This window comes from Xyrauchen texanus, chromosome 45, assembly GCF_025860055.1.
Source record: "Xyrauchen texanus isolate HMW12.3.18 chromosome 45, RBS_HiC_50CHRs, whole genome shotgun sequence".
Classification (NCBI taxonomy): domain Eukaryota; kingdom Metazoa; phylum Chordata; class Actinopteri; order Cypriniformes; family Catostomidae; genus Xyrauchen; species Xyrauchen texanus.
This window is the reverse complement of record NC_068320.1, coordinates 5987140-6002489: the sequence shown is the minus strand read 5'-3', so window position 1 is coordinate 6002489 and position 15350 is coordinate 5987140. Positions and strand designations below refer to the sequence as shown.

General features: G+C 38.0%; 1 protein-coding gene across 3 annotated transcripts in view; it reads right to left on the bottom strand.

The window, feature by feature from the left end:
- The window catches only part of taf3 (TAF3 RNA polymerase II, TATA box binding protein (TBP)-associated facto), a 79487-nt gene that overhangs the window by 14138 nt on the left and 49999 nt on the right, over nucleotides 1-15350 (bottom strand). For all 3 annotated transcript variants that reach the window (XM_052118907.1, XM_052118908.1, XM_052118909.1), the window contains one exon: nucleotides 3531-5221. In XM_052118907.1, the coding sequence (XP_051974867.1) occupies nucleotides 3531-5221 (1691 nt within the window). The remainder of the gene's footprint in view (nucleotides 1-3530; nucleotides 5222-15350) is intronic.

Below are 15350 nucleotides of genomic sequence, written 5' to 3'. Positions count from 1 at the left end.
CTTGACAAGAGGAATATGACATTTGAAGCCCATGTCCAGGACCCGTCTGTGTGTGGTGGCTCTTGATGCAGTAACTCCAGCCTCAGTCCACTCCTTGTGAAGCTCCCCCACACATTTGAATGGCCTTTTCCTGACAATCCTCTCCAGGCTACGGTCATCCCTGCTGCTTGTGCACCTTTTTCTTCCACACTTTTCCCTTCCACTTAACTTTCTATTAATGTGCTTTGATACAGCACTTTGAGAACATCCAACTTCTTTTGCTATTACCTTTTGAGGCTTTCCCTCCTTGTGGAGGGTGTCAATGATGGTTTTCTGCACAACTGTCAGGTCAGCAGTCTTCCCCATGATTGTGAATTCGACTGAACCAGACTGAGAGACCATTTAAAGGCTCAGGAACCCTTTGCAGGTGTTTTGGATTAATTAGCTGATTAGAGTGTGACAATTTGAGCCTACAATACTGAACCTTTTCACACTATTCTAATTTTCTGAGATTCTGAATTTGGGGTTTTCATAAGCTGTAAGCCATAATCATAAAAATTATGTCAAATAAAGGCTTGAAATATCTTACTTTGCTTGTAATGAGTCTATATAATATATTAGTTTCACCTTTTAAGTTGAATTACTGAAATTAATGAACTTTTGCACGATATTCAAATTTTTCGAGTTTCACCTGTATGTTGTTAACTAATATTACTATTATTATAACTTTCCTCAAGAACCTCAAGACCTTCTTAAAGCAATGCAACAAAGCAAATAATACATAAGAAACACTTCTTTTAGAGCCATATCAAATAAATATAACAATTCTTGCAAAACTTTTAGGTGATAAAATAGATTGCTTGTATTACGAGTGATTATCGTTGACGACTGTTTTCTGCTCTATGTTGGCTTTTTTGAACCCGCGTGGTGTGGTAGATGTGGTAGATTTCACACCTGATTTAATAACGAGCTCATCTTCATTTTTATAACTTGTTTGGGAGTCATCTGGATATGTCTTTCTCCATAAGGATTTTTATTGGGTCAAAACTTATCGAGTAGTGCGAGTGAACCTGCTCTATGCTCTCCTGTCTGTGGAGCACAAACCTCTGGATGCTTGCTGGACTCGCAAGAACTTACATGCTCTAGAAATAGCGCGTGCCACATTCACATGAAATATAGATGCACACATCAGATGAGTAGCATATTTAGCGTTTTTGAATGTCATTGAATTTGCTTGGGCAGCCACAAAAAAGATTAAAATGCCATAAAAACCCATGTTTCTTCAATTCTCTGAGTCAACACGTTAAACCCTACTCACTGATAGATAAGCCCACACGCTCATATGGAAATTTACATATGGCAATATAAATTATATAGCAAAATCTCTATTAATTGACACTTTACAGTATATCATCACCATGATATACAGTGCATCCAGAAAATATTCGCGGCGCTTCAATTTTTCCACATTTTGTTATGTTACAGCCTTATTCCAAAATGGATTAAATTCATTAATTTCCTCAAAATTCTACAAAAAATTTCCCATAATGACAATGTGAAAGACGTTTGTTTGAAATCTTTGCAAATGTATATATATAAAAAAAATAAAAAATAAATCACATGTACATAAGTATTCACAGCCTTTGCCATGACACTCAAAATTGTGCTCAGGTGCATCCGGTTTCCACTGATCAACCTTGAGGTGTTTCTACAACTTGATTGGAGGTAAATTCAGTTGATTGGACTTGATTTGGAAAGGCACACACCTGTCTATATAAGGTCCCGCAGTTAACAGTGCATGTCAGAGCACAAACCAAGACATGAAGTCCAAGGAATTGTCTGTAGATCTCCGAGAGAGGATTATATCGAGGCACAGATCTGGAGAAGGGTACAGAACATTTTCTGCAGCATTGATGGTCCCAGAGCACAGTGGCCTCCATTATCCATAAATAGAAGAAGATTGGAACCACCAGGACTCTTCCTAGAGCTGGCCGCCCGGCCAAACTGAGCAATCGGGGGAGAAGGGCCTTAGTCAGGGAGGTGACCAAGAACCCAATGGTCACTCTGACAGAGCTACAGCATTTCTCTGTGGAGAGAGCAGAACCTTCCAGAAGAACAACAATCTCTGCAGCACTCCACCAATCAGGCCTGTATGGTAGAGAGGTCAGACTGAAGCCACACCTCAGTAAAAGGCACATGACAGCCTGCCTGGAGTTTGCCAAAAGGCACCTGAAAGACTTTGTTTCATGAGAAACAAAAATTGAACTATTTGGCCTGAATGGCAAGCATCATGTCTGGAGGAAACCAGGCACCACTCAATACCATCCCTACAGTGAAGCATGGTGGTGGCAGCGTCATTTTGTGGGAATGTTTTTCAGCAGCAGGAACTGGGAGACTAGTCAGGATCGAGGGTATGATGAATGCAGCAATGTACAGAGACATCCTTGATGAAAACCTGCTCCAGAGCGCTTTGGACCTCAGACTGGGGTGAAGGTTCATCTTCCAACAGGACAATGACCCTAAGCACACAGCCAAGATAACAAAGGACACGGGACAACTCTGTGAATGTCCTCGAGTGGCCCAGCCAGAGCCCAGAATTTAACCCGATTGAACATCTCTGGAGAGATCTGAAAATGGCTGTGCACCGATTCTCCCCATCCAACCTGATGGAGTTTGAGAGGTCCTGCAAAGAAGAATGGGAGAAACTGTCCAAAAATAGGTGTGCCAAGCTTGTCGCATCATACACAAAAAGACTTGAGGCTGTAAATGGTGCCAAAGGTGCTTCAACAAAGTATTGAGCAAAGGCTGTGAATGTGATTTTTTTTCATTTTTTTTTTTTTTATAAAATTTGCAAAGATTTCAAACAAACTTCTTTCACTTTGTCATTATGGGTTATTGTTTGTAGAATTTTGAGGAATATAATGAATTTAATCCATTTTGGAATAAGGCTGTAACATAACAAAATGTGGAAAAAGCTGTGAATACTTTCCGGATGCACTGTATATTGTAATATCGCCCAGCCCTACTTTTAAACTATTTTCCTTTTCGGCTTATGTAACAAATTTCTCTTAATTTTCACCTCTCATATAGAGACCACTTTTCACAAATAAATAAATTCCTGATTGACAAAATCAAATCCCAAAATATGTAACATTACGCAAGTAAATTTGAGCGACCTGAGACAATACTTGAACATGCTCTCCGAAAATGCACCTTCTCTCCAATATGTAGTGTTTGAACTCAAATGAATTGTAGCGAATCAACTCGTTCGGACAGTTCCAACCTGCCAGACACAGCAATATTTCCTCAACCATTGCCTTGAGTTTGGGGCGAGACTTTCGGTTTGTTAGACCTATGATAGATGAAGGGTATATTCAGGAAAGCTATTTAAAAACAATGTGTTTTATTGCAATTCTGTTTGGTGATGCTAGTGTGCAAAGCAATGACACACTTCAGCTTGAATTCTTTCATATTGTGCATTATGAGAAGCTCAAAGTAGCTTCCACAACAATGGTTAGAGCAGTGGCTTCACATGTGCAGGCGCTTCTTACCATTAAGCTCGGTTTATTAAGCTTTGGCTTCTCTTTCTCCTTTTCTTTCGTCTTTTCCTTCTTGTCTTTCTCTTTCTTCTTCTCATCTTTGTCTCGTTCCTTCTCCTTGGTCCGTTCTTTCTCCCGTTCCTTCTCGTGCTCCTTCTCTCGATCTTTCTCTTTCTTCTTCTTTTTCTCTTTCTTGTCTTTCTTCTTGTCCTTGTCTTTACTTTTGGTGTCTTTGGGGTGTGGGAAGAGTTTGTCGGGCAGTATTGGAGGCAGAGGAGGCAACATTGATGGGATGCGTAGACAAGTCTGGGGGCTGAAGAGAGGGGTGTTGACACCTGCGGCGATGTCTTTGGCTCCTAGAGATATCCTCTTTTCCTCCTTGCCTCGCTCCTTGCCCTTGTCTCGTTTCTCCTTTTCTTTCTTGCTCTTCTCTTTATCTTTCTTTTTGTCCTTGTGCTTGTCCTTCTCTTTCTTCCCAGCAATGCAGACTCGCTGTTCCTCACCTCCGATCAATAACTCTGGCCAGGGCATCTTGTTCTCTTCAACGAGCCCTCGCTCCTTCTCCCGCTTCTTCTCCTTGTTCTTGTCCTTGTTCTTACCTTTGTCCTTGCCCTTCTCCTTGAGTTGCTCCCTGTCTTTCTTCTTCAACTTGGCCCTGATGTCCTTCTTGAGTTTCTTCTTTAGAAAAACAGTGGTTGCTGGCTCTTTTCTTTCCTGGGGAAGTTTGAGAGTTGGTGGAGGTGTGGGGGGCGAGTCCGATGGGGAGGACAGGTAAGCAGGCTCTGGGGGTGATAAACTTGGTGCCTGAATTGGCTTTTGACCCTGATTGGCCTTTCGGATGACCTCGTCTATAGAGTCATCCATAGTCCAACGGTTGGGTGTGTTGAGGAGAGGAGGTATTGGCGGAGGTGGGTGTTTTCCAGCAAGAGCTTGTGGAGGTTTGATGTGGCTAAGTGGGTGTTTAACTACAGGTTTTGGAGGGTTTGGCCCTTCACTGTTCGAGTCCGAGTCATAAGCAAATGGGTCCGATGTGCCTTCTCCGCCTGCACAAGCACGAGCAATCACTGCAGCTATAGAGTTCTCAATATCCTCATCTCCTGTATCATGACATCTGATCTGACCATCACGAGAACTATCATCTCCTGGTGGTCCGGGCCAACCACGCCCAGCTGCCCCCAAATGGACAGGACTTGGCCTTGGACTACGTGGGCTTTTGGGCCTAGCTGGTGACCTCTTTCCTGCCTTCTGATTGGTCTTCGGTGGGGTCAACGTAAGTGACCGCCCCAACACCCCAGTGGGTGTAGTTCCTCCCACTCTTTTGGGTGACTTATTCTTCTGCCGTGCAGGAGATGGGGAGGGGAGTTTGGGCTTGTGTCCAGGTGTAGGGGGTGCAACAGGTGGTCGGGGTAGTTCAGGGGAGAGGGGAGGGGAAGGGGAAAGGGGCATGTGCTGGGAGTTAAGTGAGCTGAGGGGTTCCCGTGGCTCATAGCTCCATTCTGGGCTAACGCCAGGTTTGGTGCTCAGGCGAGGTCTCTTGGCGGCTGGCAATAAACCTTCAGGTCTGGGACTCTGTCCTTCATGACGGCTGAGCCAGTTCTCATCATTTTCCTCTTCCTCTCCATCCTCTTCCTCACCCAGGGAGACCTGCATGGCCTCTGCAGAAGTGCCCAAGTCTGCAGGAACAGGTTCCTCCTCTTCCTCATCTGCCAGAGGGAAATACACAAAAAATGTATATAAGTCTAAAATAAATTTCTATTTTGCCAACTTTATTGTTAGGCACAGAACAAAAAAGGGGGAAACGGGATCAGGAAATGATTCAAGTTGGACACTGAAAAATTATGGACTATGACTCAATGTTTTGGAGCATGTGTTCCAACTGCAGGGACATTATGCCATTATTTTATTAAAACATGACCATTTTCTGAAGAAAACATGAGTAGTGTAGAGAAAAGGTCTGTTTGCTAAGAGACGTAATACAATACCAAGCCACTGCAAGCCACACAATTTGACATATCACTCATGTCCATAAAACAAATAGAAGTTAGAAGATTTATGCACAGAAGTTTAATACTTTCGGTGGTTTTCGTTTAAATCCTCAACCCACCATATGAGCAACAGTAGTAGTATTGTTTTCCTTCGCAAACATCACTAATTAGACCTCATGCGGCCCTATTTTTCAAATACTGTAGATAATAAGGCAACATAAGGATGGGGAAAATGATACAGAGGGAGTCAGTGTGAAGAAGAGGAGCAATATTAACAGGGAGAAAACATCTCGGGGTGGAATAGAGGGCGGATATCAGAACAACAGATCAAAATCATCTACACCTGATTACACAGCAGAACAACAGAGTGAACAAGATACACACACACACATCCAAGTGCAGAAGCAATTTCTGGTTAAATCAAACTTTTCTAATATCTTCACGCACACATATACAGACCCTCACTACACACTAGTTGTTGTCTGATACCAGTTAACCAGTGGTAATCTGGCCACTGCAACACTCGCTTGTACTCTCTGCACTACAATGGATGACAGAAAGTGCAGGCAGACCCCTCTGACACTCTCTATTATAAATAGTGTAATCTATATGGTAATATTGTTGTATTCTATACGTGCAGAATGGGGATAAGATAACATTGTGACTTTCTGCTTTCTTCCGGCCAGTGAAATGGTAATAGTTATCAAAGGTTATTTGGGAATGACACGCCGGCTGCTCTCTGATTGGCTGGGGCTGGTTATTTATGATACGAATTATGATAAAGATGATGTCTCTTCTGCGTCGGTCGCTCTCCCTCTCCTCGGCTCTCTCACACAATAAATTGCTATCGTTAATCACGGGAAGGCTTTGTGCTGGCGTGATTACTGCGCCAGTCGCCATAATAAGAATTTTTATTTAAAGGAAGAATATGGATTTGTCATTGCCTCCTCAGTGTGAGGGAAAGTGACAGTATTTCACGATGCTGACATTTAATTTGTATGAAAAAAGCATGGGTGATATTTGCATTTTACGTCTCTATCCTTAGTTTTCTTTTCTTCCTGGAATAGAAGTACTCTTTATTTTCTCTCATACAATTAATGCAGAGAATGAAAAAAGGGAAAGTGAGTTTGAGAGTTTGAGGATGGATATGGCCCTGTCCTTGAAAAGGGTATAAAATTATTTAAAATGTTTTTCCCCTTTTTCAATGATCAGGGTGTGCTTAAACTTCAGGAAATGTTGGTTGTCAAATGTTGAATTCAAATTGATACATTTTCATTTGCCATAAATTAAAAGACAAAATATTTATTTGCAAATTTTTCATCCAATAACTTTAGTAACACGGTTGAATGGATGACACCAGATATTTCATGCATTAAAATGACCTACATTTCATGCTATATTAATCACGTGTTAGATGATAGTTTATATCCAACATATCTAATAGTTCTTGTAACCAAAACATGGAATTTTTGCCTCTAACGCCATAAAAACTAACTGGACACTAAAGTGCACCCTACTTGTGGAGAGTACCACATTTTATATGAAAACCAGCACGTGTTTGCTGCTCAAACAAAGTACTCATGGGAGGGATTAAAAAGAGATATTCCTGAATGTGTGTGATAATTTTCAGACATCAGGCCTTTACTTGTCCGTCCAGCAGAGAAACGGCTTGGTTTTCACTTGAAACCAGTTTCTCTTTCATCTGATATCAAAAATCACCCCCTCCTTCCCGTTTCATTTGGCACATGCGAAGAAAAGCATGGATTTGTACCCTCTCACATATAAACACACAGCGCTTAATTGATTGTGTCACTTACAAATGCGAATAAGACTAAAGAAAGGGAGTGATAACGCGAGAAAGCCACTGTGCCAAAAATGGTACATGGGAATGAAAATAAGCTTACACACACATTGTGAAGTAATTAAAATGGAGAGATAAGGTAAAGAGTGAATGAGCAGAGAGAAAGAGAGCTGTCAACTTACCAGAGTCCAATGCCTGATGCAACTAACCAGCTCTCTTGAACCGTCATGCTAATACACACAAATAGTTAGGTATGGTAAGGGGGGTTGAACTCATATCACTTACATTAAAATCCTTCTCGGCACCCCCTTCCTCTATCTGTGGTACATTAAAAAAAAAAGTTGGATTAAGGGCTGCTGCAATTAAAGACAGCTAGTTTATTGGGGGCTCCAATCAATGGAGAATGCAAGTCACAGGCTAAATGAGAAGAGATAAGATACTTTAAATGTTCCAATTCCACACAGCCTCCTCGTGGGACAATTACTAACATCTGAAAGCGTCCTGTGTGTGTGTGGAAATGAATCAACTTGTAGGAGTGTGTTTAATGGAGGAGAGATCTACAAAACAAACTTTCCTTCAATAGCTTTTTTTAAACCAGTTTTATTGCAACTGTGAGAACTATGAATTTTTTAAAACAAGAGAAAATTGATTGATTTTATATTTATATTGATATTAAAAACTATAAAATCCATTAAAACAGCCAAATCAATTCTGATAGTCCACATTATCTATGTTATTCTTCACACCAGAATTGTACAGAGAGGTTATCCGAGTTACCATTGACTTTGTCAATTCAAACAAGTCTGGCCATTCTCTGTTGACCTCTCTCATCAACAAGGCATTTCCGTTCACAGAACTGCCCCTCACAGGATGTTTTTTTTGTTTATGTCACCATTTTGAGTAAATTCTAGAGACTATTGTGTGTGAAAATCCCAGGAGATCAACAGTTACAGAAATACTCAAACCAGCATGTCTGGCACCAGCAATCATCCATGATTATCTAATCAGCCAATCGTGTGGCAGCAGTGCAATGCTTCAGTTAATGTTCATATCAACCATCAGAATTGGGAAAAACGTGATCTCAGTGATTTTGACCGTGGCATGATTGTTGTGCCAGATGGGCTGGTTTGAGTATTTCTGTCAGTAAAAGAGCTCAATGATGATTTAAAATAATATATATAATTCTGTCTGCAATTGAACATATCTAAAACAGTAGCAATGTTCTTTTCAAAAAATAATATAAATATAAAACCTGAAATTGTAATATCTGGAGAAAGATTACAGGTCGTCACAGAATATAAATATTTAGGACTATATATAGACTCTAACCTAAACTTCAAAACTCACATAAAAAAGTTAGTAATAGGATTAAGTTCAGTCTAGTGAACTTCAGATTCATTAGAGACTTTCTTTCAACAGAAGCTGCTAAATTATATTTCTTTTCTATGATTTTATCCCACATAACATATTGTTTAATAAGCTGGTCCAATACTCACTCTACAACAATAAAACCATTAAAAACATTATACAAACAATCATTAAAAATACTGGATAAAAAACCATACCACTACCACCACTGTAGTATTCTGAAGAAATATCAGTTACTTACCTGGGATAATTTAATTAAATACAAAAACATCTGTTTAATTTACAAAATCAGACATGGTCTAGCACCTCCTCCACTATGTGATTTTATAAATTTTAGATCTAGTGAGATTAGGGTAACCAGAGGGGCAGTGAGGGAAGACTGCATTATCCCCGGAGAAAAACAGCTTTTGGTCAGTCTGTTTTCTCCGTAAGAGCAGCGCAGCAATGGAACTCAGTGCCTGAACACATCAGAGAGTCCTTGTCATTCTTTTCATTCAAAAAGAATGCAAACAAATGGCTTGTTGAGAGCCAAACTTGTAGGCACTAATGCTTTCTGTGTACACTTAAACATTGTGGATTTATTTATTTTTATATGAATTGTATTTTTTAACCATAATGTGTTGTATGTAATTGTATTTTTGTGATTTTATACTTGTGGTTATTTTTAAGGTTGCCTTTTTTACATCCGGCTGGGGGACTACCGATGAAAATTAGCACTTCTGAGCTAACTTGGGTACATTTACATTGTTTCAATGTTGATTAATGTACACTGTCCCCTTTCAAATAAAGAGAGAAATGAAAAAAAAAAATGAAAATATATGCAGTAGAATATGTTTAATTAGTCTTTTTTACATTCTGAATTCATGACGCTGATGCGCTAACATGCTATATGTGGCTGTAATATGCACTAGTTATTGTAATTAATGATGACACTGATACTACTGCAAAGATCAGTGTATAAAAGTGTTAATGTGCAGAATAAAGACAAAAGAATGATGATAGGCTTATCTTACTTTAGGCAGATGTGTGAATGGCTTTCGCTGCAGATGGCAAATGAGTGAATGGGCACTTGAGAGTATTTAAGTAGATTTTATTCCTTTTGTAGGAATTAAACAAAACAAAAACTTGCATGACATCTTGGAAAATTTCACTACATGAACGCCGGTGTGTTCTTGATGACTAATTTTGACTGATTTAACAAAATAAACAAAATCAGCTGTCTGCATCAAGGTAGGTGGAGCTCCATGTCATACCTACCAATTACGTGGACCAATGGCAGTAAGGTGTTTAACAGATGGTTAGAAGTTTTCCTAAAAGTTCGCCCAGGCGAGCTGTTATGAACCACCGAAACAAATGCAAAAACAAAATATTTTGGCCAGATTTTTTTCTAAATGACGTCACTCATTTCTTGCTTCGATTTCGTAGGAAGTATATTTAGGACTTTAGCCTTCCATTGTGTCATTTCCTTAAAGGAATATTCCATGTTCAATACAATTTGAGCTAAATCGACAGCATTTTTGACACAATAACGATGAACAGAATTTTTTTTGACTTGTCTCTCCTTTTCTTAAAAAAAAAGCAAAAATGTTGGTTCCAGTGCAGCACTTACAATGGAAGTGAATGGGGGCCAATTTTTGAACATTAATATACTGTTTCAAAAGTATAGTCACAAGACATAAAGGAAATGTGTGTAAAAATTTTAATTTGATAAAACTGTTTCTGTGTAAAGTTATAACCAAATGTACAACTTTGTTACCATGATGATGTAGTCAACAATCCCTAAGATGAATGTAAAAATTACGATTTAAACAACTTTAAAGCTCAAATAATACACAAGTTTTAACAGAAGAATTAATGCAAGTGCTTTTATACAATTATAAGCTTCACATTTCTGTTTAAACCCTTCAAAACAATTTCCCCATTCACTTCCACTTTAAGTGCCTCACTGTAACCCAGATTTTTGCTTTTCTTTTAAGAAAAGGAAAGATAAGTTGAAACTCATTTTTTGGGTAATCAACATTATGCCACAAATGATGTCGGTTGAGCTTAACTTGTATTGAACCCGGAACATTCATTTAATTTTGATAGTAGAAAAAAATGACAATGTACATTTTCAGAATTCAAATGGTATTAGTGTAAAATAAGTGTAATTTCAGAGATTTTGTGTATTGTTCATTTGCAATTATTTAATTGTTTTTCATTTATATATTGACAATAATCGGCCATTGGTAACATGCATTCTCGATATTGGCATTAGACATTGCATTCTGCCTTTAAATCCTCCAAAACTGGGCCATTTTAAGTGCCTTACTGTAACCAACTTTTTTGCAAAAAAAAAAAGAGGGATGAGTCTAAATAATTTTTTGTTGTAATCAACATTATGCCACAAATGCTGTTGATTGAGCTTAACTTGAATTGAACCCTAACATTCTGTAGTAGAGGTCGACCGATAGTGGATTTTAACGATACGATAACTAAGTTGGGCAGTACCTACCGATAACCAATTAATCAACTGATAGTTTTTAAAATTGATTGAACACTCAAAGTAAAATAGTGCTGAACTTTATTACAAAAATAAACAGTACTGAAATACATGAAAATGTATTGTATTTTTTAAATGAAATAAATACATAAATATTAATATGTATAAACGAATATTCAAATTTTAAAAAGTCAGCTGATTTTTAAACTGACATTGTTTACTTAGTCCAAGAGGGCGCAATAAATACATTAACCATTCAGCACTGCTATATTATTGCAAAGAACATTCCTATCCTGGCTGTTTAAAAAGAGCATTTCATTTTCAACTAATGTGCATAAAATACATAATTAAAAAGTTTAAGTCCATATTCTCAAATGTTAAGTCAAAAGCAAAATGAGGAGGGAAAATGCTTCAATAGACAGTTCATATGGGGTTACACTTGCACTGATTCCTACTACTCCAGACTCAAGCTACATAATAACAGCAAAATACCACATTGTTGTTTTTATTCAGTACAGTTGTATTCACAGATAGAAGTGGTATTCGGCTGAACTCGGTGGTGAAGCAGCTCAGACTATGAGCCCAGGCCAGGGGCGGTTCAAACAGATGGAATACAACAGACTGGAACTGAACAGGAGGATCTTGAGAAACACATTTCCAAATTGAACATCTTTCCTGAAAAAGCATTTAAACAACTCATTGCTTTATCTGAGAAACGCTTATAAGAAAGCAAGACGCAATGCCCAAAGTCCTCCACCAACTGTAACAGGCTGTTCACACGAACGCTTTTGCAACCATCCATTTGTTTTTCTATGTCAACGCGTGCTAGATGAATGTCTTTGTTTATCCTTTGTTTTTGTTTATTAAGCGTCTCGTGCAGGATCGCTGTTTTTTTTAGATGATAACTTTTAAAGAACTTTAAAATCATATTGAGACACCTGCTTTCTGTTAAACTGTATTTGTTGCGCTGTATCTAGCCTTTTTTAGCTCATGAATGTGATCGATCTGAAGTCATCGTATTACAGTGAGGATAAAAATACTGAATTGAAATCAGATGCGTTTCTGATTTGCTTATATGTTCCTCTCGGCTGCATGAAGATATTAATTTGCTTTCTCACATTACTAGCTTTAAATATAAAACTTAGCTGGCTAACAAATTCATAAACGTGACAAGCTGGATATAAACTAATGCAAACAGATGATAATAGATGGTAACAATCGAGAGATTTAAACATTTGGGTAGGACTTGCGTGTATTTTTGTCACATTGTTCTAACCGCTTGAGGTTAGCTTTAATGTTAGCGTCCTCTCAGCCTTGTCAGCAAACATACTGCTGTTCTCAACTAATGCAGCATCTAGTCAACAAATGAATTAATGCATAATGATATGACAACGTGGTACTGTATAAAAACCTTTTCGTTATTTATGTTTTAAATCTGCATCTGAATTGTTCTGCTTCATGCAGAGTGTAGTCTCACGTGTCAAAACAAACACTACAAGGCATCAGTGAAGTTTTTATTTCACCTCTAGAGGCCACATTCATACTGTATAATGTACAGCAGGCCCTTCCCAGCCATTCCAGCACTGGACACAATGGGGAAAAACTATCGGTGTGGATTTTTGCAGATAACCGTTAGTTCCAGAAATCTGTTATCGGTGCCGATTAATCGACAAAACCGATATATACCGATATTCTGTTTTCTTTTTTTTACATTTTTTACTTGAAGCATGAAAACCTCTCAATCAAAGCATGGAATATAAGAAAAGAAACCGTTTAGAGTAGTAATATTGGCCATCATATTCGTTTTTGGCCATAAAATAAAATTATCAATCTATATAGGCCAAAATTCTATATTTATACATTCCTATTTTACAGTTAACATGAAAACATATGAGAGTAGAGATGCAGACTTGTTGAAAGAACAAGAACAAGATGAAAAAAAAAATGCCTTGTGTGAAATAAATCTAAGCATAAGTAGAGTTTGCTGTGACTTTGACCTTGTCTGCAGTATCTATCTTAAACACGCACAAATGCACCAGCGGCTTTCTGTCCTGCAGTGTCTCCTTGCTCTTGCGACCTTCACGTCCAGCAGGGGAAACTTCTGTATGCTTTCGGCTGTAAGTCATTCAAGAATAAGCTTTGAATAATTGTCCCGCAATATAAGTCTCTCTGATTAATTGCCTAAGATAAGAGCAGCTTCTCTCTTGTCTGTGGCTCCTGTGCTCACTGCAGGGCCCTGCTGAGTCCCCTAATCACAACACACACCAGTTATCTGTGCGTGTGTGTGGGGAGATTCAGCTTTACTTGGGTTAACATGCAATAGCAAGTTTTGCATGGACTTATGCAAAATATTGAAAGGAAATTCACTTATAGCATATATGAATGTAATTGATTATCAATATATTGTGATCTAGTTATGCTTGCTGTAAATTCATATTTTATATAACCATGTGATGTCATCTACTTTTTGATAACTCAGTCAATATATTTTATAAATAAATGGAACTTCATCTCATTTGACGTTTATCTCTTTTTTTTTTTTTGACGACGATGACTATATGGATGCAAACAAAACAAAAGACTAGAGATCAAATTAATAAATCTATCATCAGTGCAAAAACAGCTTCACATAATTTACCACCAGAGTTAAATTGAACAAGGACAATTGCATCTATGTGAACTTCTGCAGGTAATACAGGATGGACTTCACAGATATTAGTCATTAATCTTACAGTTCTTACACAATCTTTGTCTTAAACACTGACCCTTAACACTTAATTAGTTTAATCATTTTAAACTATGATTTGCATTATAAATAAATAATATTGGCATTTTATTCATGATGTTAGTCAGAGGGGAACTGGCCCCCACAGTGAGTCTGGTTTCCCCCAAGGTTATTTTTCTCCATTAATCAACATCTTTTGGAGTTTTGTGTTCCTTGTCATAGTCGGGCTTGCTCACAGGGGTTCTAAACACAATTATTATTTAATTATTTTTAAACACAATTCACAATCGTATTTTATCAAACTACACAATGATGATTAATCGACTTTATAGACATTACAGTTTTATCGTCTGTTAATGGTTGATCTTCTGTGAAGCTGCTTTGAAACGATGTGTGTTGTGATGTTGCGCTATACAAATAAAAATGACGACTTAAAATTCAAATGATTCACAGCAGTAAATTTATATTATGAAACATAGGGTTTGGCGATTACAATTTAAATAATTTTATGTCACTATACACATCGTACCTAATTTCCTCTTTATTTGGAACTTGACAAACATACGAAAATTACCATAATCCTAAATTTCACATTAGGCACACATTCGGTATTTCAGTCCGATATGTTGTTGACCAATATCATTATTATAAACTTTCCTCAAGAAACTCAACATCTTCTCAAAGCAATGAAACATACATAAGTAGAAATGATCCAACAAAAATAAACTCTTCATAAGGCTCTACATTATTTAAGTCATCTCTATAGAGAATATTTGAATATCTGTAGGTAAACATGGCCATTGTTTCCCCTAATATCTAACATCACTGAACAGAATTCTATGAAGGGTGATGATGTGTAGTCGAATACCCCTAATATTTAGGTACATTATAGTATTGTAGCTGTTCAGTGGTGGTTTGAATGTCGGACTGTCTTGCCATTTAAGAAGTTTGACTTCCTCCATAGAGTTTTAAGGTAAAAAAAACTTTCAAGTATAATTCCAATGAGTCTAGTAAGTTTAGAGGTCTGCAGCGCTATTGTAATGACTCAGGAGAAGGCAGACGTGGGGATTTGAATCCAAATGCGGTTTATTGAAGAAAGTAGAGGGAGCACAAACACTGGAACAAAATAAAAGGTCCACAATGGGAAAACGAAACTAAAACTCGGAAGAACATACAGGGGTTACACAGGTTGGGGAAGACATCCACGAAGGGCAGAGTAGAAACATAAACGGTAACCTTGAGCATGACAAGAAACATCAACATAAAAGCACAAAGACAAAAGACACCAATGAACATGACTGAAAACAAACAGGAAACAGGAACCAGGAAACAGGGGCTAAACTGAACTTCAACATAAGAGCACAACAACAAAAGACACCAAAGAACATAACAGCTATATCAAGAGAAACTGGATTGTGTGGCGCGAGTAATCCCGCTCTGCCCTCTCATGATTCTGGAGCGCAAATCTTGG